General features: G+C 40.6%; 1 protein-coding gene and 1 long non-coding RNA gene across 4 annotated transcripts; one reads left to right on the forward strand and one right to left on the reverse strand.

The window, feature by feature from the left end:
* The first annotated feature begins 1,982 nt into the window (after window positions 1-1,982).
* Window positions 1,983-21,425, forward strand: LOC130165693 (uncharacterized). Of its 3 annotated transcripts, XM_056371117.1 has the most exons (16): window positions 1,984-2,231; window positions 13,406-13,488; window positions 13,707-13,787; window positions 14,308-14,367; window positions 15,343-15,516; window positions 17,097-17,225; window positions 17,326-17,371; window positions 18,141-18,231; window positions 18,358-18,499; window positions 18,627-18,731; window positions 18,835-18,922; window positions 19,360-19,393; window positions 19,574-19,648; window positions 20,131-20,233; window positions 20,318-20,457; window positions 20,767-21,421. In XM_056371117.1, the coding sequence occupies exons 1-16, from the start codon at window positions 2,186-2,188 to the stop codon at window positions 20,900-20,902; spliced, it is 1,533 nt and encodes a 510-aa protein (XP_056227092.1). In that variant the 5' UTR covers window positions 1,984-2,185; the 3' UTR covers window positions 20,903-21,421. The 3 variants fall into 3 exon arrangements, with proteins under 3 accessions (XP_056227094.1, XP_056227092.1, XP_056227095.1); XM_056371119.1 differs by lacking the exon at window positions 14,308-14,367 and having other exon boundaries at window positions 1,983-2,231; window positions 20,767-21,425; XM_056371120.1 differs by lacking the exon at window positions 1,984-2,231 and having other exon boundaries at window positions 13,455-13,488; window positions 14,282-14,367; window positions 20,767-21,425.
* On the reverse strand, window positions 18,921-23,360 carry LOC130165956 (uncharacterized). Its single transcript, XR_008827077.1, has 4 exons — window positions 23,269-23,360; window positions 22,974-23,195; window positions 19,497-19,586; window positions 18,921-18,947 (listed from the first exon to the last, which is right to left on the reverse strand). It is a non-coding gene; the product is annotated as an uncharacterized LOC130165956 (long non-coding RNA).
* Between the last annotated feature and the right edge of the window lie 357 nt (window positions 23,361-23,717).

A 23,717-nucleotide genomic window follows, 5' to 3' on the forward strand; every position in this document is an offset into this window, starting at 1 on the left:
CTTATATATAGCATTTTTAATTCATGCAAACTACAGTTCACGTGCAATATATGAGAAATACAACCGAAAATACTAATTTAAGATATTTCAGTTATGTGTGGGTATCATTGCCACAGGCTGCCAGTGTAGTATCCTGCATCTCTGTACTCACAGCACACAACGATGCAACTACAACCACAGAACCCACATCCTTTAAAGTATATATTGTAGCTGCTACCAGGTTTGCATGAAAATGAAAATGGATGTTCATGCATCATTATTTCTACTTTCTGATTAGATTCCAAACACATTGTCTGTCTCTAATGAATTTCCACCACATCTTTTGCTTATTTGATTTGCTTTCAAAGCTATGACGCTCATGTGCATCATAAATTCTATCAGTACTTTACTCCCACTTAATTCTTACTCTATTCTGTTTAAATTGGTTTTACTATACGGTGGTGAACGGAGAAGGATGTCAACCTTGTTGGCTTGGTTGCATTCACATATAGAGAGCTTTGTGAATTTACTTTTTGGGGACCCTTTATTGTGTAACTGACAGCTTGATATGACATGAAAATCATCCCAATTTTGGCAACATGAAGTCTTAAGTGCTAAATTGTAAAAGCTTCTGAATGTAGAAAGCTCGGAGAGCTTTGTGCTGTATGTCAGACTCAGTCGTTCATTTTCAATTTTGCATTCAAGACCACAGGTGTATTCAACACATGTAATACAGCAGTTGTTTATGTTGCATTAAACTAGATTGTTTTTGGACCATCCAAAACTAAAACTGCAGCACTTATTCAAAATACAATACAGAAGAAAACAACGTCACAGTCTGTTCATACCAATGTGGATATAATCCTTAACACCACATACAAACTAACCTGCACCCCACAGTACAATATTACAGGGCAGTGGATAGAGGTGTCAGTATACAGTTGTTGCAGTGTCAGGGTTTCATCGATTCACACAATTATTCATTCCATCCATACCAGACAACTGCTTTCCAGTTTTAAGTGTGTTAGCATGCCAGGAAATACCAGATGGCTTACAGTTTGTTGTTCTCAGAATATTTCTCATTTCTTGGCAAGACGAGTCGGTTTGCCCCTCATGGGAAAATAGGCACAAAGTTCTGAAACTGCTAAACTGACTTTATAAGCATTTTGGATTTCTACAAGAATTTCCTTGAAATAAAAAGATTGGATAGTTTATATTTCTTTTTTAATTGTATGCTTCCATGTAGACATTTCTAACATTTTTGCATGTGGCTCACCTGCCCTTGCTGGCTTGAATTTGTATGAGGAAGCAGATGGAAGTGGAATGAAGTGATGGGGGAAAAGGAAAAGGCCTGTAGAATGCAAACTGGTGACTGAGCTGCATTACTACATGCAAAGCCTAAGCCAAACTGCATTGCTTTATGAATGACATGCAATAGCCTATGCCTGAAACTTGAACTGAGATTAAAGAAAATATATGAAGGTTGTAAAAAAAAAAAAAAAGCAAAATCAAAATATTACTTTTTGTGAACTTTTTAAAATTGAATTTTTTTTTGCTGGAAAGTAAGAATGTGTAGAAGACTAAATGACACTGGGTTTAAAAGTTTCTGTCTCAGTAACTTCCATCATAGTTAAAATACATTGATTAGTTTTATAGCTGGAGCTAAACTGTATAATGATTAATGGATGGTGTGTGTGTGTGTGTGTGTGTGTGTGTGTGTGTGTGTGTGTGTTTGTGCGCAAGTCAAATTAGCTGATCTAAATCAGTTGTGTGTGGCCAGCTGCTACTGGTTGCCATAGTGACGGTAACTGCTTCTTACACCTGGTTAAAAACAGGCATCAGCGGTGAGACACACCTCTCAAACTCTGCCTTGTCAATCAAAGGCCATTATCTCCAATCACCTGCTTTTGAGCTTTTAATTCTTTACGGATGCCGCCGGAAGTCATCTTCAAATTCTGCCCGTCATTGTTTTATTGTTGAAAGCTACGACCGGAAGTGACTTTTGTCTCAACGGCGGTTAGCTTCGACAGCGGTGACTGGACAGGCGGAGCGGAGGGGGGATCACCGATATTTCACATGAACCGGTAGCTTCACCGGCGAAGTGTCACCGCTAAATGAAGACCGAGAAAGTGTCGTGTCTTACGGGCGTAACAGTTTAAGTTTTTATTGCGAGTGTTGTTCCGATAATGCTGGGCGGTAAAACCTGATGAAGTTCACCAGAGATATCTGCCGGCTGCTGGGCTTAGGAGGCGGTGAGTAAACCCGCCACTGAGCCGTTAACAACTTCTGTAAAGTGGAGTTTAGCTGTGATTTGTGATGCTATCTCAAAGCCACTGTCTCTCAGGATGAGTTAGCAATGATAACCCGTGTTGAACCGTTAAATTTGATACAACAGCCCATAAATAGCGTTTGAGAAATGGGTAAAAGTATTTAAAAATGGCCAACACAGGCTACAGTATGTGGTGTACAGTAGCTATACACTGAAGTTAAATGGAAATATTCAATGTTGTGGACACTAACTTTTCTTTTGCTAACAACTGAATACAGCAAATAGCTAGGTTGTCTAGTTAAGTGGTTAATATGAATGATTTCCCACATAATTCTGACAGAATTAACTTTCAAAGTTTTATTTTTAGGTTTGTTGTTTTTATGGTTTGCTTGTTTTTCCTGTGTAAGTGGCATTTTATTTAAAGGATAGAGAGAGGAGAGAAAGCTGTGTGTTTGAATGTCAAGCACCCATATTTCTGTTTCAGCCTTTGTTTATGAAGAGACAGTGAATGTATGTTTGAACTGTAACATACAGTATTTCACAGGTTGTATGAGTCTGGTAGGTTGAATTGCTTTGAGTCCAGTAAAGCAAATTTCTAGAGAAAAAGGGGGATTTTTTTGGAACAATTCACAATATGTTTTGTGTTATACAAAGAGGCCAATTATACATGGTGAAACACACAAGTAAACATGCCTGACAGTGAATTTATTATGCCTGTTGTTGGGCTCAGAAATTGCATGTAAGGAACGCCAGAGTCTGTTAGATGCAAGTTATTACCAGTGTTGTGTTGAAGTCTTTTTCCTCTGTTACCCGCCCTTATGTCACATTCATAGGGATTCACAAAAGATCAATATTAGATACAGCTTCTTTGTCAATATCATTATAAAATTCAGTGTTACATTAAATCACACTGGATCGTCGAGTCAGTTTGTAGTGCCATCGTACCTAACCCCAACCGGCCATCTTGTGCCATGCTTACCATAACCCAACTTTTACCCAAACACCAACCACTCATCTCTGATGCCTAATAATAACAGAACATTAACCACACTAAAGCCCAAACTCCAAACATGGAGGGCAGTGCTATGGAATTCATTACTGGAAGTGGAAACAGACTTGAATACAGGCCCTGTAGTTACTGAGGATGATTATGGAGGCGCTGGTAACTGTCTGCTTGCTTTACTGGACCCCTTTTAAGTTTAGTCATCCAATATCAAGAATGGCATGTAGAAAATCTGCCTCTTCTCCCAGCGCATTGCACTAATTCTGGACGCCATATGGTTCATATTTTAGCCCTTTATTCTGCAGCATTTTTAGCTTTGGATCTGCTGTTATTGTGGTTTGTATTTTATTGTGTGTCACTTATTACAAATTCATTTGAGTTAATTTATGTTTCTGATCATCATGCCAAATTCATCTGGCAGCATGTAATAAACCTAACTCAAATATTTGACTGGCAAATGAGTTGTGCAGTAACCATGCAAGAATGCACTGAAACTGGTTTGACGACAATTGCACCTTTTAAGTATCACCAGATCAAAAATAACTCTGGCATTCACGTAACAGAGGATACATTAAAGCTTCGATTGATATCTCAACCAAACCAACAGTTAATATTTCATAAACCTGCTTTGATACTGAAAAAACAGACTGAATATTACATTATAAGAGGAACATGTTTCAGGAATAATCATTGACTGAAACCGTAACTATAAAGAGAAAAGAGTTGATATCTCACACTGCAAAGACTAAAACTATTTCCTGAGGGAATCCCTGGACTTATAAAAGTTACATCACTCAACCTGGTCCCATGATACAAGCGTAACGTCCTAAAATAAAAACAATGACCTTCGATTATGAAAAATACTGATAGTGCTGAGCAGGAGAGATTTAGCTGAAGGAGTCTCCAAAGATTAAATTTTACATTTTTCTTTTTGTAAACTGTCATTTGCATGCAGTTAATCTTTTCTCATGATGTGAAGAGACATAATCTTAAGACCTTCTGCTCATTCTGGCCAAATGTAAAACCCAAAAATACCTTTGTTTTCTGCCTCGGATTATAAATCCGTTTTATTGCATCTTCAGTGCACAAGAAGTTTGTTGATTTCTCAAATGATCTAGAACACATACAATTTTATTTAACTTCAAATGACGAATATCTAGTAGTTGTGCAGTAAGCAGGGTAATGTACATGACAAAATTATCTTCAATGGACAACAGGAAAAAGGTTTTTATGTCTAATTCAGAGTCCATTGATCCGCCCTTGAACTTACTTACTAGTCGTCAGAAATCAGCAGCAATATTAGACTCAACCGAAGTGACTAATGACCTACATTATAACCTCCTTTAAAAACTGTAAAAAATCATCAGTCACATTTTGAGCTGTGTCGTTTATTTCTTCCAGACATAAATTAGGTTTATTTCAGTGTGAGTTCCCCACAGTGTTTGTCAGACCTCTCGTCCTTGGACGGTCTCACAAGCTCCTTTTTATCTCCTCACATTCCTTCATATGCCTCTTTTTTTTCCTAGTAAGAAACAGCTGATATTTAACATTTTATTCCACTAAGCATGAAAGTTAATTCTTTCATGGAAATTGTAGTTTGACAAAGTAATCTCAACTCAAGGTCTACTTGCTGGCTTCTTTTTTTTCCAGAGCTTTCAACTGCATCTTGTGGTTGTCACCATGACTCTGCAGAGTTTTAACAATGATGAAAGATGTGTTGCTTTATCTAAATCAGCTGCATTACAGTCACTGAATTGACTTGACTCAAGGCCTACTTACTAGATTTTTGTATAGCCTTTAACCAGGGGTCTTCATCATCACTTTCCATGAGCTGTAGAGTTTTAAAAACTTTTCGAAGTATGAAAGATGCGTGGCTTTATCTCAGTCAGCCACCATCACTGATTGGACAAAATAATCTGGACTCAAGGTCTTCTTACTATCTTTTTGAAGAGCTTTTACAGATCTTGTGTTCTTCATCATTACATTAGACAAGCTTTAGAGTTAAAAATAAAACGTAGAGATGTGGAATATGTGTGGCTTTATCTCAGTCAGCTATGCGATATGATCACTGATTTCACAAAATGATAGACTCAAGGTCTACTTACTATGTTTTTCCAGAGCTTTCAGCCACACACTTATTAAGACTGCTCTAGAAGAAGATAGTAAGAAGACCTTGAGTCGATGTGACTTTGTTAAATCAGGAAAAGAAAATGAACGTAGCACTGACTTAGAGAAACGTATCGTGGACATTTGCAGGTGTCAGGTGACCTCGTGTGATCTCACTGCAGCGGAGGATCCTAGTTGTTTGTCTTGTTCCTGCGTAGAACGAATATCTGCTGATGAGTCAGAGGAGAGCACCTCAGTCTCCACCAACGACTTTCATGTGTGTTGGTTTTGTTTTTATTTGTTTCTGTGTCTTGGGTGTGTGTGTGTGTGTCATTCATTCAGTGCACGGGCCAAGGGAGGGGCACATTCACCATGGACACTCATTAGCCTCGAGCTTCCTGTTCCTTGAAATGATTTGGCTAATGAGAGAGAGAGAGAGAGAGAGAGAGAGAGAGAGAGAGAGAGAGAGAGAGAGAGAGAGAGAGAGAGAGAGAGAAGAGAGAGAGAGAGAGAGAGAGAGAGAGAGAGAGAGAGAGAGAGAGAGAGAGAGAGAGAGAGAGAGAGAGAGAGAGAGAGAGAGAGAGAGAGAGAGAGAGAGAGAGAGCTTTGAATGTTAATGCTGCTGTAGTTTGTAATAACAATCAAATTACCTTTTTATTATTGTGGTTATTTTCAGGTCTTGTTTAAAGGTGTGCAGACTCACTCTGACCATATAAATTACAGGTGTATTCATTCTTATATGTAACTGTAGGAGTCTGACTTTGAGGCGGGTCCTCTATCAAATCTTCCATCACAGAATATGTAATTTTATATCACTAAATATTAATATAATTGTGATATTATTTTCTGGAAAATCAATTTAGAAATTGATAATTAATTAAATAACCAGACAGTAATGTCATAATGCAGTCAGCATTTTCCATAATAATAGGCTATTAAATTATTGTATGTGGCAATCATAATAATAATAATAATAACAATAATATTATGACTAAATATCCCACAGTTGATAAACTTACATGTTCTTACAGCATATTTTATGGTCCAGCCCTGGTGGAGTTTTGAATTAAAGCTTATTTTGATTCATTCAGTCATAATGAAAGAATCTATCTCTTCTATTAACACATTACTGACGTAAACACAGCCTCAGAAAACATGTGGAAATTTGTCTCTGAAATATGACCCCACATATACTGAACATTTTCTTTCTTTTCCTAATCAATGCGCGGAGCCTTTACTGACCTAAAGTGAAGCGAGAACCAGGCCGGTGTCTGACACAGGACGGGATTTCCTGCAGTGATTTGTCGTGGGCGTGAGCCATGTTGGCAGAAACAAAGACCTTGTCCACTAACATAATAGAAAATAATGAAACTCTCATGTGATATTTTACAATAATATAATTATATGGATTGAATTTGGCTGTTTTTTTTTTAAATTTTATTCTATTAACAAAATTGATCATAAGATGAGACGTGTAAGGATGTGGGTGTTTTACCACCTCAGCTAAATAGTTTGTTATCATAAACAAAAATTGTTTTAATAAAGAATTTGATCAGATTTTAGTCAGACGCCTCTTTGTGCTCTGAAGTGATCCCGTTTGCTGTTGTTGTCACGTCACTGTTGTTTCACATTAAAACCCTTCCAGCCGTTCAGGCGGCCGAACGCTTTCACTTTCCTGGAAGACTCGTATTATGAAACATCTACAGGAAGTGCTGAATTTCAGTAATGGCAGCAAACAGTAAACAGCGTGTGAGAACAGCACTTGTGTTGGAGAGATAAATTCAGAGTGGAGAGTGTTGCATGACTGTGGCCTCTGTTTCAGACCAGCCTTTGTTTGTTCTCACTCACCCTGCCTGCCACTATTTCAATAATAACTTTTTATTTGAGGACATAATTATCCTAAACACTGTATTTTTAGTGTCAACAATAGAGGATAGTGTTTAGTGTTTGATTTGACTTATTTCTACTGGCGTTATCCTGAACATTCAACTCTTAAAAACTCTGAATTCACTAAAAAAGTACAACGTATTCTCATCTTTTATTCTGCATGTACCGTAAACGGAAAGACAACAACTGAAAACCCTGATGCTGAGAATGGCATGTGTGTGTTAAATGGGTGTGTGTTTGAATAGGGGGAGGAAGCTGTCAAGGCCGCCCTGTAAGAACCGCTGCTGTTCCCCACAGGTGGTTTTCATATCAAACAGTGACACATGGTTTGTTACACACAGCTCATTCTGGACTATTTGCCCCCCCCCCTCTACATTTTTGTCGTTGAAATAAAACAGCAGACATAGAGCGCTACCTTTTAATAAATCCGACAGTATGTGGCACAGCTTAAGAAAACTGCGAGTCTGTGGACACTTTGCTGATTACACATGAGCTCACATGCACACAATGTTCCTCAGCGTGTGGAAACCTGGCTTGTTGTCTGTCGTAGTTGATTTGAGAGTTTCCATGGTGTTTAATCTGCTGAGTAAATATTACAAATCTAAGATGAATGAAAACCAGTAAGACCTCACTGAATCATGTCAGAATGAGTTTTCATCAGAGAGGTGTCTTTAAGGAAAGGCGTCATATGACAGCAGTCACATCTCACAAGCGGTTTTTCTTCTTCCCCCTCTGCTGAATCCCGTTGATGGCTGTGGGGCGGTCGGTATTCAAATCAAAACAATATGTGTTGGTAATTGTGATCAGAAATACATGTGGTATTTTTTTTATTTATTTTGTTTGGTTGTGGTGCACAGATTGGATTGTCTTGGTGCTGCGTGTATACATGTGTGTGACTGTCGGGAAGCAGTAACTTAGACTTTTTAACATTTATTCCTGCAGGAAAAAGGAAAGTTGAGTGAGATGTTTTTCTTAAAGTTGACAGACTGGATAGAAAGTGAATTCTCGACGTGACACATCTGCGTATGGATTTAGATTTTCTATAGATAGTGAGGCAAAGACTCAATGTTGTAAGCTGACAAGTTAATTTACATTTATCCAGAAGCTGTGGCTTGTAAAGCTGGAGTAAAATAACAGAATTAACAATCCACTGGACTGAAACTGTAGACCTGAAGAGGTTTCGTCACTCGTCTTCTTTAGTTCTGCTGACTAGTGGGGAGTCCCAGGTATTTAAAACTTACGCAGCTGCCGACGCCCCGATGACACATGAGGCTGTTTTCACGTTAAGGCCAGACAGTGTGTCACAAATCACAAACTTCCCTCAAGACGCTGTCAGCATTAATTTATATTCAGAGTTTGATGAAAACTCACTTCATTACCTGATGAGACTTCTTCTCAGGACTCCACAGGTGTGTGCAGTTAATTGTCATCGCTCTCATTTAGTGTTCGGCCTTTACGAAAGCAGTCGGACGTTTCGCCACTGGTTTGAAAGGACTCGTCAGTTCTAGCTCGCTAGTCGGGGGAGTCCCAGGCTTTTAAGTTCCTGTGGGGTCATTAACACCTTGAGGGTCGTTAAGGAGAGTCGTGTTAAGTTGTCCGGGGAGTGAGACCGCACAAGTGGCTGATAATTGGGGTCATATTAACGTCGGCTTCTTCAATTCCTCCTTCAAACCATCGACCCCTCGTCCTTCAGATGTCGGTGGACTGCTGAGTTTTTTGAGATTGAAGATCTGTTTTGTCACGTCTGTTCATTCACAAAAACGTAAACCGTCACAATTTTATTTATTATTTTAAAGTTTTATATATCCACATTCACACAGGCCACCTTCATGTGAGTTCAGGAAGGCCGCTCTCCTCTGAAGAGCAATACCATACTGTAAAATAGTTGGTGGCGTCGTCTATAGGCTGTTCTCATGTTAGTGATTTTATGTTATGGGTGTATTTCAGTGACAAACCTGTATTTTGTCTTTGGCTAAATGTGGATTGTTGTTTTAAAACAGGCGTGTTACGTTACACCCTCACAAACATCCTTCCCTCTCTGGTTGTTTCTCCTGCTCACCTGCCTCAGCTCTCGCTGTGAGTCAGGTGGTGTTGTTGGTGTTAATGCCAAACACATTCAGTTTCTGCTCGTTCCAGAAGCTCCTGAACAGACGCTCTACTGCTGGACAGAGTGTTTCTCCCATCGCCTCTCATCTGTCAACGTCTTGTGTTTGAATGAGGACGACTGTGTTGGTCTGATACAAGTACACTGTCCTCCCTCCAAGAACTTTTGATGTCTCATTTATCCTGAAGATGCAGCCTGTTCGTCTGCACCAGCAGTTTCATAAAGGATATGAAACCTGTATCTTGCTGATGACAGATTTCACGCCGATTGCACGGCACCCTTCCATATGTTCCTCCACATATTTTGACCGTGATCATCGATATGATTGTTTTAGTATCAGAAACCAAAGATAGCTTATTAAGATTCATTAGCATTTGTATGTTTTCTGGTTTTTCTTCTTTTGGCGCAGAATTTCTGTCTCACTCCTATTGTGTTCTTACAATATATATATATATATATATATATATATTACAGTGTAATTTGCCATTGAATTACTTTGACACACAGCTGCAAATGACACAGTTTACACACAGTCTGTATTTGTCATTGTTGTTTCAAAACCAGAAGAATTTGGTCTTAACTCGCCTTCCCAGCTTAATATTTGTTTTGTATGAATTATATACACAGATTCAGCGCTGAACACTTAAATATCAGCCAAATGTATGCAGTAAGTTACATTACATAATTGTGTCTCATTTAATTATGCACCAGTAATAAATGTAGAAGGGCTTAGTAGTTAACATGAACAGAAAGTAAAAGTAAAACCAATGAAATACCTGAAGTAAAACATGTTCAGCACCAAATATAGAGACAAAAGCAAGTGAAGAAGAATTAGGGAGATTTCCCACCTTTATTTTCTCAGTAAGTTCAGTTCAAACTGGTGGTGAGAGATAACACTTACAACACATTTCACACATAATTCAAAAGGTTTGCTTGACACCAGAAGGAAACAGTTAAGTAAAGGCTTGGCTTCATGTCAGGGAGGTCTTGGATGGAGAAGGCCTCGCTGGCCTCAAGGCTGAATTTCCACCTCATGAGATCAGGGAATTTCATAAAGGGGATTTTTGCAGCTGGCTGATAAGATAAGAGCCTTGCTGTCCAGTGTCCTCCCAGGCCTACCTCCAGACCTGAGACCTTGTTTCCTGACTGATCCTTTCATTGCTGTGAGGGCAGGAGAAAACATGTTTGTTTCCAGACTGCTCTGGAAGTGAGTGAGCGCAGCCTGTAGCCAGCCTCTGTGGCAGAAATCCAGTTTCACTTAATTAACTAAAAATGTGATTCCCATTGACTCAGCTTGAGTTTCTTCCTTCCTCTCTGCAGCACAAATTTATGATTAGTTTTCTCGTACTGAAATGACAAAAACTAAACATGTATCTGTGCATTGGAGAAATGTCATGTTTACATTCCCGGCTAATTAAAATGTTGCTTCCTTTGATTATAGTAAATCCTCGTAAATGTAAGTTTGTGAACATGTTCAGTTTCAGTCAGAGGATGATTCAGCCGCATTAAACTACAATGATCATTTTTCTGCTGGAAGAAAATGACATAAAACAAACGGATGTAGAGAAAGACAAACACTCGACAACAGGCTGCTGCTGATCTCAGTAGAAAAGTCTGGTAAAGGTTTCAGTTATTTAAATCTCTCGAGGCAGTTTGCATATTGTATTTTGTTTATTCAACTTGTGTCAGCCGTCTTATAAAACGATTTACGACTTGCTGATACTTGTGCATATTTTAATTACACGGATTCCTGCCAGCGTTTTGGCACAAATAGTCGAGCTGCCTTCATCATGATTGTCAGTTGTTTAAATAACATTTCCCATCAGAACTTCGATGGTGCTGCAACTCGTATTATTCCTCAGGCCGTGTTTAACACCCCCAGCCTGCCTCCTGCTTTAATCCTTATTATGTGGTTGAGCAGAAGTGGGTGGGGAAAAGGAAGTGGAATCATTTTTAATCAGCACTTACATCATGCTGAGTGTAAAAAACCCAAATATTTCTACAAAATAATTCATATGTCTACATCTACAGTTTGTAGTTAAACATAGTCAGATTTGCAAAATTCACTTGGATTCAGCGTAAGAAAAACTTAAAGATTTCTTTGTTGTCGATACTGAAATTGATATTTGACAGTTAAAAAATCTGATATTGATACATCGGCCAATATTCTTCTTTAACATAAACATTACAAATAAACAAACATTTTGATGAGCATCCATTAAACTTGGTTACTTAAATATCGTCCGACCAAGTTTTGTATTGTGAACAAGAAACTAGTTGGTGCCCTCTGCTGGTGAAATCATGTCATGGCAGTTCTGTTTGTGAATGATCTAAAACACATTTTTCACATTTCTGATGATTGATGAAGATTACTGGCTGATGCATTGATCGGCCAATGTATTGATTGGACTCTAATTGTAATGTAAAGAGGTTAGTGGCAGGGTTAGGCTCTGGCCTACGTCACTCTTCGTCCTGTAGCTGTCACTTGAAATGAGAAATGACCATCTGTTTTTGTCTCTTGTTGCTGGTTGGTGTGAGCGCATGGTAACTGATCTGCTTATGCAAAGTCGGCGCTCGTCAGCTGAGTGAAAATTTTACCACCAGCTAATTGATGTATGACGCAGCCGCTGGCAGCCGAGCTGGGTTTTTACCCCAGTGTCTGGTTGGTAGATAGAAATAAACTGAATTAATCTCAGTGGGGATAACATGGTTCAGCCGAGATGTAAACATGAGTGAGGGAGTTAAATATTTAAAATATGCTTCCAGGTAGCTGAGCACTATTTCTGTCCAGAGGCCCCTGGATATTTCTGGCATGGCAGCCTCTTAGTGTGGTATGAGGGGAGCAATGATTCCCGTTTCCAACACAAACACTTGCATGGAGCCACTTAAAACATGCACCAATACATCTCGTCCAATCAGACTGATACTACGTACTACTTGTTAACTTGCGACTTTTTTTTTGGACTAATTAATTAATTAAGACGCAGTGAAAAGATCTTTCAATTGATTCCTTTGTTCACGGCTTTGAAACTTCGGGGAAACATTAGAAAAACATTGTTCTGTGCTTAATGCAACATTTTCTAATTTTAGCAAATAATAAAATTTTTGTTTGACATAAATGAAATTAAATAAAATGTGCCAAAGGAAAAGACAAAGAAAAAGAAACCGCCGATCAGTGCTGCCAGAAAACCCAACAGCGTGCATTAGGTGTAAAAATGGTTTGTGTGTGTTTGTGTTCATTGTGTTGCTGGAGGACACTGGGGGCTGCCCACTCACTATTAGAAAGCATTGGATTTGAAATATACAAAACAATAACATGTCAGATCAGTCCATATCTTGCTGCCAAGTGGCAGGCGAGCTGGTGGGATGAGTTAAACATAGTTAGCATGTTGAACAGACAAAGATAAGATGGGTTTTCGTCATGTGGTTTTCTCCTCTAACAGTGATATGTATGAAACAGACTGATGTGACCACAGGCACAGTTTTTCAGTTCAAACAAATAAAGAGTGGAACCAGATGTTGGCATATTTATTGCCCTTTTAAGGTTTATGGAGCAGAGTCGACCGACGCTCGTCATGTTGCGTAAGCGATGCATTGTTGGACCTTCGTCATCACTGTTCATGCTGTTCCTACCGGCCTCTTGCATTCGTCACAGTGCTGATAATGCTGAATTTACTCTTGTGGGTCATTACGGTACATAAACCTGTTATTTTACTGCCTTTGTTTGGTAGTTTCTCAGATAAACTGCTGCCATGACGCTGAATGTTTTCATTCTTCAGAAACAGGAACCGAGACATCAGGCTAAATAAAGGATCACCCACTCACAAGCTGCCACACCATCACCTGTGTAGTTTTGCATGGGAAAGTGTCAGTCAGGCATTGCAAGTCCACACACACACACACACATTCACACACACACACACACACACATACACACACTCAAGACAAACAGAAACAGAGAGAATCGTCTGTCTTTAAAGAGATGCATTCATTGATTCATTAAAAATATATGTGTGTGTGTGTGTGTGTGTGTGTGTGTGTCTGTGTGTGTGTGTAGATGGGCCAGGTGAGGATGAGATGGAGGCTCAGGACGGTGCTCCTGACCAAACAGACAAAAGAAAAGGCCAAGACTCATCACAGGTAGACTGAAAGATTAATATATAAAGTGGATCAGTGTGAACTCGCTTACAGAAATACTTTACTGGACATGTATGAACATAATCAGAAAAAAACACTAAATGTACAATAAAAACTTGGATCAGGGTCTCGTCTCGTAAAGCTGAACACCAGATACTGTGTGTGTGTGTGTGTGTGTGTGTGTGTGTGTGTGTGTGTGTGTGTGATTACGTGCTGACCAGGTCATGCTGAACAATGAGGAAGGTCTGGATGATGAGGAGAAAGCACGGAGGAAAGCTGAGAGGAAGAGAGCAAAAAAGAAAGTGAGTAAAAAACAAAAAGTATAACTAAATAAAATAACAAGAACAAAACAGAGCATTTAAGAAATATATTTAAAAACACAAATAATTCATTTCACCTGTAGCTGAGGTGCAGTGTGTTTTCTAAGGACAGGAATATTTAACATCACACAGAACAAACTGCAGTTCAGTAAAATGACATATAATCACACTTTAACATCCGCTGTAAAATAAATAATCAAATAAAAAAAACAAAACAAACTTAGTAACAAACTGAAAATGTAATGGTTGGTCTTTGTCGTCCATGTTGCGTCTCATGTCTTTTATTCTTCACGTTTATCTGTTACTGAAACAAACGTACCTGCCACGTTCCACACGTCACTGCACTCACTCGTTACCTGTCTTCCTTTTACCTCTCCATACATTTTACCACACCCCGCCCATCGCTGTTCCCACACCTGTCTCCTCACTGTCTGTGACACACCTGCGTCCGTACATGTGTCTGTACCATCCCACAGCCACCATGTCCATACTCTCCTTTCAGAGGCAGAAAGAACGCAAGAAGCTGGAGAGAGAGGAGAGGATGGAGGATGTTTTAGAGCAGGTGAGATCACAGAGAGTCTGAATGACAACTGTCTTTTTGTCCGCAGCTGCTGTTTCTCTCTATTTCTTCAACAAGTCTGGAAAGAGTTTATATGTTTATATATGTTAGCCTATACGTATCTGTACACACAGACCTGCACGTGTTTAAAAGTGGTCTGCTACATGTGTACTATAAAATTCAATAGTGATGCTTTTATTAAATTGTTTCACTGATTTCAAGCCATTTTCTAAAATTCCAGCAAAATGAAATGTTTTCATTAATTCACTTTTACATCAAGGTCACGTCCAGGTCTATTCGAGAATACGTGATTCCACTTAGGAACCAAATCCAGCTCCAGTTACTTTATGAGTAAGAATGTTAAATCTCACTCATTATCATTCATTCTGGTGGCTTTACACAACACCTCTCTAAACCCCAGTAAAAATATTTGACTTCCTGTTCTTAGGGGGTAATTTTTTTATTAATTAAAAAAAAAATTCCTCTTTTTTTTTAGATAAATACATAAATAATAATTAAAAAAATAAAATAAAATAAAATATATATATATATATATATATATATTTTTTTTTTTTTTTTTTAGGGTGTATTTTTTTATTAATTAAAAAAAATTACTTCTTTTTTTTTTTTAAATAAATAAATAAAAATAAAAAAAATTATTTTAGGGGGTAATTTTCTAATAGAGCTGCACAATTATATCTAAATTGCAGTATGGCCAGAGGAATGTCCAAATTGCAGGGGCTCCAATGTTTTGATAAAGGTAAAATGTGTCAGACCATAAATGAAGCGCTGTGTTGCTACAGACAGATCTGACCTACAAATCATATTCAGATGTAAAGTGAACATGCTTGTTTGCTAAAACACCCAACAAAAATCACATCATCATTTCGAATTTTTTCACAACTGCATCGCAGTAAGATTTATATTTGCATATTGTTCCAGCCTTTTTTTCTAATGATGCTTTTAAACTTGCAACAGGAAGAAGAAGAAGAAGTGGCCGGAGCGGGGTCAGAGAGCAACAGTGAGGAGGAATTCAGAGTGGAGGAGAAATGGACCGAGGTTCGTCCCAGAAACAAATGCAGCCCTGAATCAGTCCCCGTCCTCGTGACCGGGGAGAACAAGAGCAAGTTACCTCACAGGACCTCAGAGGAGGTGGGTCGGAGCCAGGGCCGTTATATCACCCATTCCTTCAAAATAAAATGAACCATAAAACACAAAGTACCTGGAGACTAAGTATTAACGCAGCAGAGTGACCTGATGGCTTCATGAACAAGACGTCGAGTCCTTCTCTGCTCACTCACTGTAAAGTCCACAAGTAATGAAATGTAATCACTGTGGAACAGCAACTTAATCGGTCGTGGAAGTCGTTAAACAAATGGATCTAAACTGACATTTTCTTGCATCACATGCCACATTTACCCTAATGCTGAGAGTTTACTCGAACCTAATTTGTAAGTCTGTTGAATGTCAGTAGGTCTTATAACTCTTAGTACTCTAAGGAAAGTGTCTGAACTCTGCCTTTACATACAAACACATGGGTTTTTAGCTCCTCACCAGACATGTTTTAAACTGTGTTAAAAAAAAATCTTTGACATGATTTATCTCATAAAAAGTAAAAAAATAAATAAATAAAAACTGGGTGTTGAAGCACATCTACACTTCTGGATCAGGCCTTAAGCCCCGCCCACCAGCACCTGCTGGCTCCAGGTGGACAGGTGAAAGAGCAGAGAGGAAACATCAGAGAGACTCAGTCAGACCCAGACTCAGATGAGGAGTCTGTTGAGACCAGAACCAGAGACTAGCAGACGGATCAGAACCGTTAGCGTAGTTAGCATCTTTTATTTTGTGTATGTTGTTTGTTAGCTTGTAACTGGCAGTGGCTGACACAGTTTTGGGTTTATTTAGCCCCGCCCCCTTCCCGTCCCCACTAATTGACAGGATTGGTTCCTTAGGTTTGTGACGTATTTTCACACTGTTACATCATAAACAGACGAGCTTATAAACAAAAATCACATGTTCTCACGAGTTTTGTTAAACTTTAGTTAAAATGGAAGAAAAAAAAAAGTCCAGTTTCTTTCCTTTACAGGCATGAAGAGACGTGTCTGTACTCTTTACCATAATTTACCATCTCTTGTGTTCATACCAGTTAAGAAAATGAATGAAGCTGAATGAAGCACACCACACTTTCCTTGGAAGAGGACCAACACCTCTGTCTTAAGGTATCTCGGTGCAGTTACCTCGTTGCACCTGCGTCTGATTGGCTCCCCAGCTCAAACCGACCAAACTAGAAAAGTTTACACTGCAGAGTTTCAATAAAGGGACCGGTATGAACACACACAATACAAACAACACCGTCTGAACTGTTTAAGACGATTCAAGGGAGCAGGGCCTTAGTTTGATGCTGGTTATAGAGGTTAAACATAAGGTCATAAAAGCAAAACTCTCAGCCACGACTGCAGTGTCCATGAGCAGGACACTGAGCTCCTACCAGCTCCAGCAACATTCAACCTATTTATTATAATACGACACTTAACACACATGCAGCACACATAAAAACCGCAGCCCGGTGTTTTGGATCCAGCTCCCCCAGATGTGCTTCAGCACCTGGACGACTGATACAGACCTTCAGAGACGACCCGTACTGATTTACTCAACATCTAAATGTTGGTCTGTAGTTATCACATGCTGAGTCTGTTGTATTCAGTGTCCTGTGCTACTTGTGGGTGTTTCAGGAGCCGGAGTGGGACGTCAGCAGCGCGTTTGTGGCTAACGCTGCCAGCCACATCAAACTCAAGGGCCCGAAGAGCCGAACGGCACAGATCACCAGAGAGAACAAGGAGAACGAGGCCAGGAGCAACCAGGTACAATCACACAGGACTGAGAGTATGAAACCCGTTTTCTCCATTCACAGACATCACGTTACCCAGACTGCAGCGCTGTAACTCTGTGTTGTGATTACAGGGAGAGAGCACAAAAGAAATGAAGAGGAGGGGAGAGTCTCTGACAGGTAAATCTACCTTTTGTCCTTCTAATGACTGAATAAAGAATGAATAAAGTTAATTTAGATTTAATTCTTCATGCTCCTTTAACCACGTTATCATATCAGTATAATTTCATTACTTACATTAGCATAGTTACAATAGCTTGACATTTTATGTAATGTGCTGTGTTGAGTCAAACTTTAGATTTAAATAGAAGTATAATAGTTAAAGATGAGTTTAAACTTTAACTCGGATAAAAAATACAGAATCAATTTGAAGGTATTTTCTACTGACATTGCAACTAATACAAATTGTGAAAGTTTGAGTTGTTTCGAGTTTAAGTTTTGAGATGCGAGTGAGTGAGTGTGTTCTTACTCAACGACAACGTCCTGGTTACAAAAGTAATTCTGCTGGAGCTGAGCACCTGTTACAGGTGATATCAGCTGCAGCTAATTAATGTTAGACTAATTCTAAGAGTACTCTGCGCCCCAAAGATCATTTGTGAGGGGAAGATCCTTCACTCCGTCACACACCTGCGGGTGGACCGAGTGTTTCTGTAGTTCATACAACACCAGCGAGCGACGCGTCTTCTCTTTAGCAGATCACAGACAATTTCAGGAGTCGCATTCTCCCAGTTAGTTTCATCCACACTGTGTGAAGAAGTAAAATTATAGTCCTTAACCAGGACCTTCAGTATTTAGATTTAGTAGGATGATTGAGACGTGTGTGTGTGTGTGTGTGTGTGTGTGTGTGTGTGTGTGTGTGTGTGTGTGTGTGTGTGTGTCCAACATCCAGAGCAGGGCATCCAGATGTTCCAGCAAGGCCAGTACAGCCAGGCAGTGCACATGTTTACAGAAGCCATCTACTGTGACCCCAGGGACCACAGGTGAGCTCAGATGTGACCCAGGTCGCGTCCTGATGCCTGACGTTACTTCCTCACTTCCCTCTGTGTCCTTCACGTTCACTTCCGGTGTGTGTCTGTGTCTCAGTGCGTCTTCCTCTCGTCTCTCAGGTTCTATGGGAATCGCTCTTACTGTTACTGGTGTCTGGAGCAGTACCACTCCGCCCTATCAGACGCTCAGAGGTCCATCGAGCTGGCTCCTGATTGGCCGAAGGGATACTTCCGTAAGGGGTGTGCCCTGATGGGGTTAAAGGTCAGCACCTGCCGTACAACAGACTAAGACCTCTTTTAACACGCCTGTGTAAAAACTTAAACTACAGTCTGATGACCTGTGTGTGTGTGTGTGTGTGTGTGTGTGTGTGTGTGTGTGTGTCACACAGAGGTACAGTGAGGCAGAGAAGGAAATGGAGCAGGTATTGAAGTTGGATCAGGACATCACAGAAGCGTCCAGTAAACTCGTGACCTGCCGGATCCTGCAGCTCATGGTGAGGAGCTTCACGAGAGACCAGAAGGATTTTATAAAAGGACAGATCCACCAGGAACTTCTGGCCTTTTGAGTTTCTTTTTTTTTTTTTTTTTCACCTGTAGGAGATGGGTTTTGAGGAAGAGCAGAGTAAACTGCTGCTGGAGAAGTTCAACACTGTTCAGGCGGTCCTCACCTCCTCGGAGGCCAAAGGTGAGAGGGAGATGAAGAACCACATCTGTCCACACAGAGGCAGCAACACTCTGTTACAGTCAGATTCAGTTTCATCTCCGAGAGACGCAACAGAAAAGCTGAATATAACTATATACATATATTTACTATTTACTAGTTTAATTTACTAAAACTGAGGTAAAACCTATTATAAACAGAAAACTGCAGTTAGAGGGTTTTAAGAGGCACAGACAGGTGTAGTGTTTATCAGTTTACTAGAGACAGGAACAAGAGTAGAAAAGCAATCTCCTCTTTATTCTAATGAAAACATGCAGCAAGATCATTAACTCCACACACAGTAACTTCATTTTAATGATGAAGGTCCACTGAGGAGTAACCACATTAATGCAGCGGGTCAGAGAAACACGGTGACGAACCATTTAAAATACATCTCACTGTCTGTCTCCTCTCTCCTCCAGCACTGAAGAACACAGACCTGGAGAACCAGAGCGGGTACGTTCTACCACCACGAACATCACACATGATCACAACAGTGTCTTCAGGATTCTTAGGAAAACAGAATGTTTCGGTCCAGGCCTGAGAGTGTGAAACTTACTCAGTGTTTCATTTCTTCCCCTGTTTTCTTCTCTCACTCTTCCTCCTTCCTCCTCCTCTTCCTCCTCCGTCCTCCAGGAGCTGTCGCTCTCTGTGGGTTGGGAACATCACATTGGAGGTTACAGAGAATGACCTCTGGGAGCTCTTCAAAATGTAAAAACACTATGTGTGTGTGTGTGTGTGTGTGTGTGTGTGTGTGTGTGTGTGTGTGTGTGTGTGTGTGTGTGTGTGTCAGTCTAAAGGTGTAAAGACGGGGTTATGAATTTACTTTTTAGTTGTAGCTGATAACAAATTAATACGTCATGCCGCATCATATTCATGCACATAACTAAATCATTAATTCAATTTTTATTTTCAATTCAGTTTTATTTGTTTAGAGTCAAATCATAACAAATTCTAATTATCTCAAGGCGCTTTCCAAGCAGATTTAAGTAATAATAAATAATAAATCAGAGCAGGTACTAATGAAGCAGTGTTTTAAGACATCTGCACCTTCACACAGCGTCACCTGTAGGTAAACCTCACTGCTTAAGATTAGAGGTACAGGAGTAAAACTGTAATTATAATAGTGACAGTTGTGTCTGTAACACACTGCTTTGCTGTACGTTAGAGGCTCTGTGTTTCCATGGTTACAGGTTTGGTGAGATAGAGAGCATCAGAGTTCTTCACGAGCGCTTCTGTGCCTTCGTCAACTACAAGAATGCCAACATGGCCGCCAAAGCCCTGGAGAAGCTGCAGGTGAGTGACGGGCCGTGTCGTCTTTAGGTGAACACAAACGTCAGTGTGGCAGTTTGTCAGTTTAACCTGTGTCCTCCTGCCCAGGGGGTGGAGCTGGGGAGCAGCAAGCTGGTGATGAGGTACCCAGACCGTTGGATCCAGCGAACCCTGCCCTCCGTACAAAAGACCGACACCGGCCTCAGCTCCAACGCTGCAGGAACACAGCAGAGCTCAGCTTCCACAGGGTACTGACGACTTTTAATTCTTTGCAAAAATGTCTCCAACCTGCAGGTGTGAACTCAGGGTGGGCCCTGACAAACTGACGCCATTTTACCCGCTTATATCTTTCACCTGTTGAAGGTTTGGAGGTGAGTTCTGGTTAACGTTAGAGTCAGGATTAATGTTAGACATGTTGGTGTGACAGCTCGTTATGATCATTGAACATCAGCCCAACTCCCACAGACGTGAACACTGAGCCCAGTGGTTATTGACACTCTCCATGAAGTAGCATCACACATGAAGCATGACCCTCTCCTCTGGTTCTGACCACGCAGGTCCAGACGGAGGGCGCCCGTAAATGGAGACGAGTGCTTCTATTGGCGGACCACAGGCTGTATCTATGGCGACAGGTGCCGCTTCAAGCACATACCAGACCAGCAAGGTCGAAACAAGAAAACATGGCAACCCTAACTACCCAGACACACTGAAGAAGGATTTACAGTGAAAAAGGAGGAAGAGGAACAATGAGGACATGAACAGGAGGATGTGCCTGAGAATACTGACCGCTGAATGAGAGAGAGAGAGAGAGAGACAGAGACAGAGAGAGAGAGAGAGACACAGAGAGAGAGAGAGAGAGAGAGAGAGAGAGACGTGTGATGGCTGAAGTCAGAAGTTGTGACTCTGACAGGAGTCACTTTACAGGGTCCGGGACCCGACCTCAGAGAAGACGCAATAAATCCATGTGACACTCAAACTTCTAGCGTAAGCAGATCCTCAGAGGAGCATCACCGAGGAGGCTCGTAGCTCCATTTGGAAAACCCAGAAAAAGCCTGATGGACTCCTGGTTCCTGCTCTGAGGAGTCATCAGAAGGATTAACTGGAGACCGGCTCTGTGACTAACTCTATCTCTGAGCCTCTGTATCCTAACACCTCCTTGAGTTGCTTTAAAATGAAGTTATTTTCCTCTTTTTACTTTCTTTTTTTTTTTTTTTTTTTTAATATTTGCACAAAACAATAAATCAATAAACATTGATACTACACCACTTTGTCATTTTTATTCTCTGACTGGTTCATATAAACGTTACTCCATTCTGTACTTTCCTGTCTTCACCCTCAGCAGCTGTTAGGGCGAGCTGCTGTGATACTGACAGTGCGGACGCTGACTTAAGTTTTGCTTTCCAGTAATGTGAAGAGGGAGGAAGCCGTGCCAGGTCTGAGCTCAGATCTGTGTTTTCTACAGCTCTGACAACCGGTTTTCTTTCATCTCAAAACCACATCCTTTTCATCTTGACGTTGAGCTCTGCGTTGACACTAACCCCACACATTATTTGCCCCGTGCAGCTCTACCTGCTGATGTGTCCTGACAAGCGGAGAGATGAGAGGCGCAGCAGCACCGTGTGGACTCGTCCTCCTCCTCCTCTGTGTGTCAGGTACGGTACGTCTTCATTTACCTTTCAGGCCGGTTGGCACATAGTGAAGTTGTGTAACTTCAGAGGGAGGCTGGTCTGAACTCTCAGTCCGTCACTTCTAGATTTGTGGCGGGATGAAATGCAAACCTTGAAGCCATGTTACCGGGGGTCTACAACAGGTGGCTCACTTCCTGTTTTAGAGCAGCTCACCCAAAGGTTCTGAGAGTTTAGCACAAACCATGGATGCAAAGTACAAACTTTAAACAACACGACAGGAAATCTCAACACACAGACGCATCAGGACAAGAGAACAGATATAAACTAAACGGTAGCACTTAACAATAAGACTATCCTTATAAATGATTTATAAACGGTTCATTTGGTTGTTAACACTTAATAAATCATTGTTAACGGTTTTCATACAGTGATGCAGGCTCACTATTTGGCAAGATATAGTTAATGCTTACTACTCATTAATTTTACTAATGAGTTACTATCTTTTATAACAGGTAAAATGAGCTTTATTATAAAGTGCATTTATTAATCAGTTACTATAAGGCTCTTTTTACCAGTTATACATGGTGGTAACTCATTAGCCAGATTAATGAGTAGTAAGCATTGACTTCATCTTGCCAAATAGTGAACCTGCATCGATGTATTAAAGCTGTTTAATAATTGTTTATTTATGATTTATAAAGTGTTAACAACAGAATTAATAACCTAATTATAAACCATTTATAAATCCTTCACAAGGGAAACCTTATTGTGAAGTGGTAGCAACTAACCAACAAACAGGAAGTACGTTGCCATGGATACAGGGAGGGGTAAACTGTGGGCTTTAACGTCAGCCCCATTTTTTAAAAAAAAATGTTTTCAGCCCATGTTTCTTTACATTTTTGAAAATGAGGTGATGTGAATGATCTATTTTAACTTCCTGTTTGTTACTAACCATTGATGAACTGACAAGTGTGACTGATCACTGACGGAGGAGCTGCTTCTATCTCTGATCTCTAGTCAGATTCATGGAGCTTTATTCACAGTGGCGTCATCACGTCTGTGTGTTCAGGTCTGACTGAATCACGACTCTTGTGTTTGCAGCGCTACAGAACGAGACTGACGCAGAGTTGACTTACATTTCTGCTGAGATCTGCGCTGTGAGAGGATCCACGGTGGACATACGCTGCTCCTACAGACGGCCGTCCACAGTGAAGAGACGCTCCGTCCCGGTTGAGAAGGTATTGTGGTTTAGTGATATGCAGGACGAAGGACCCGTGGATCTGAGGACAGACCCGGAGTACACGGGTCGCGTGAAGTATTACTGCGATAAGACGACCTGCACCCTGAGGATCGCAGACCTGAGGGAGAGCGACTCGGCTGAGTACAAGTTCAAATTCAAACACAAACGAAACAAGAGATTCACCAACTCACCTGGAGTCACTTTATCCGTCATAGGTAACAGTTTTATCATTTCCATTTGTGTGATTTCACGTGTCAGTTCAGCCGGAACAGACACATTCTTGTTGCTTCCTCTCAGATCCAGATCTCCAGGTCCAGGTGACACGGCCGTATTCACTCTGGGCCGACCTGTTCTGCAGCAGCAGTTGTCTCCTACCTGATCGTCCTTCCTACATCTGGTACAAGAATGGACAGAAGATTCAGGACCAGGCCTCTGTTTCTTACGCAGACTACTTCGATCCTGCAGACGGCATCTCCTGTGCTGTGAAAGGACACGAGGAGTTCCCCTCTCCTTCAGTCTGTGAGTTTCCTTCAGTCCTCCACCAGCAGAACTCCCTCTGCTGTACGACGCTGTTACTGCATGCACGTTTACATTTACACTTATTATTACGCCTCGGTGCCAGCGCTGCCAGAGGCAAGGA

The sequence above is a fragment of the Seriola aureovittata genome, chromosome 3 (assembly GCF_021018895.1).
Source record: "Seriola aureovittata isolate HTS-2021-v1 ecotype China chromosome 3, ASM2101889v1, whole genome shotgun sequence".
NCBI classification, from domain to species: Eukaryota; Metazoa; Chordata; class Actinopteri; order Carangiformes; family Carangidae; genus Seriola; species Seriola aureovittata.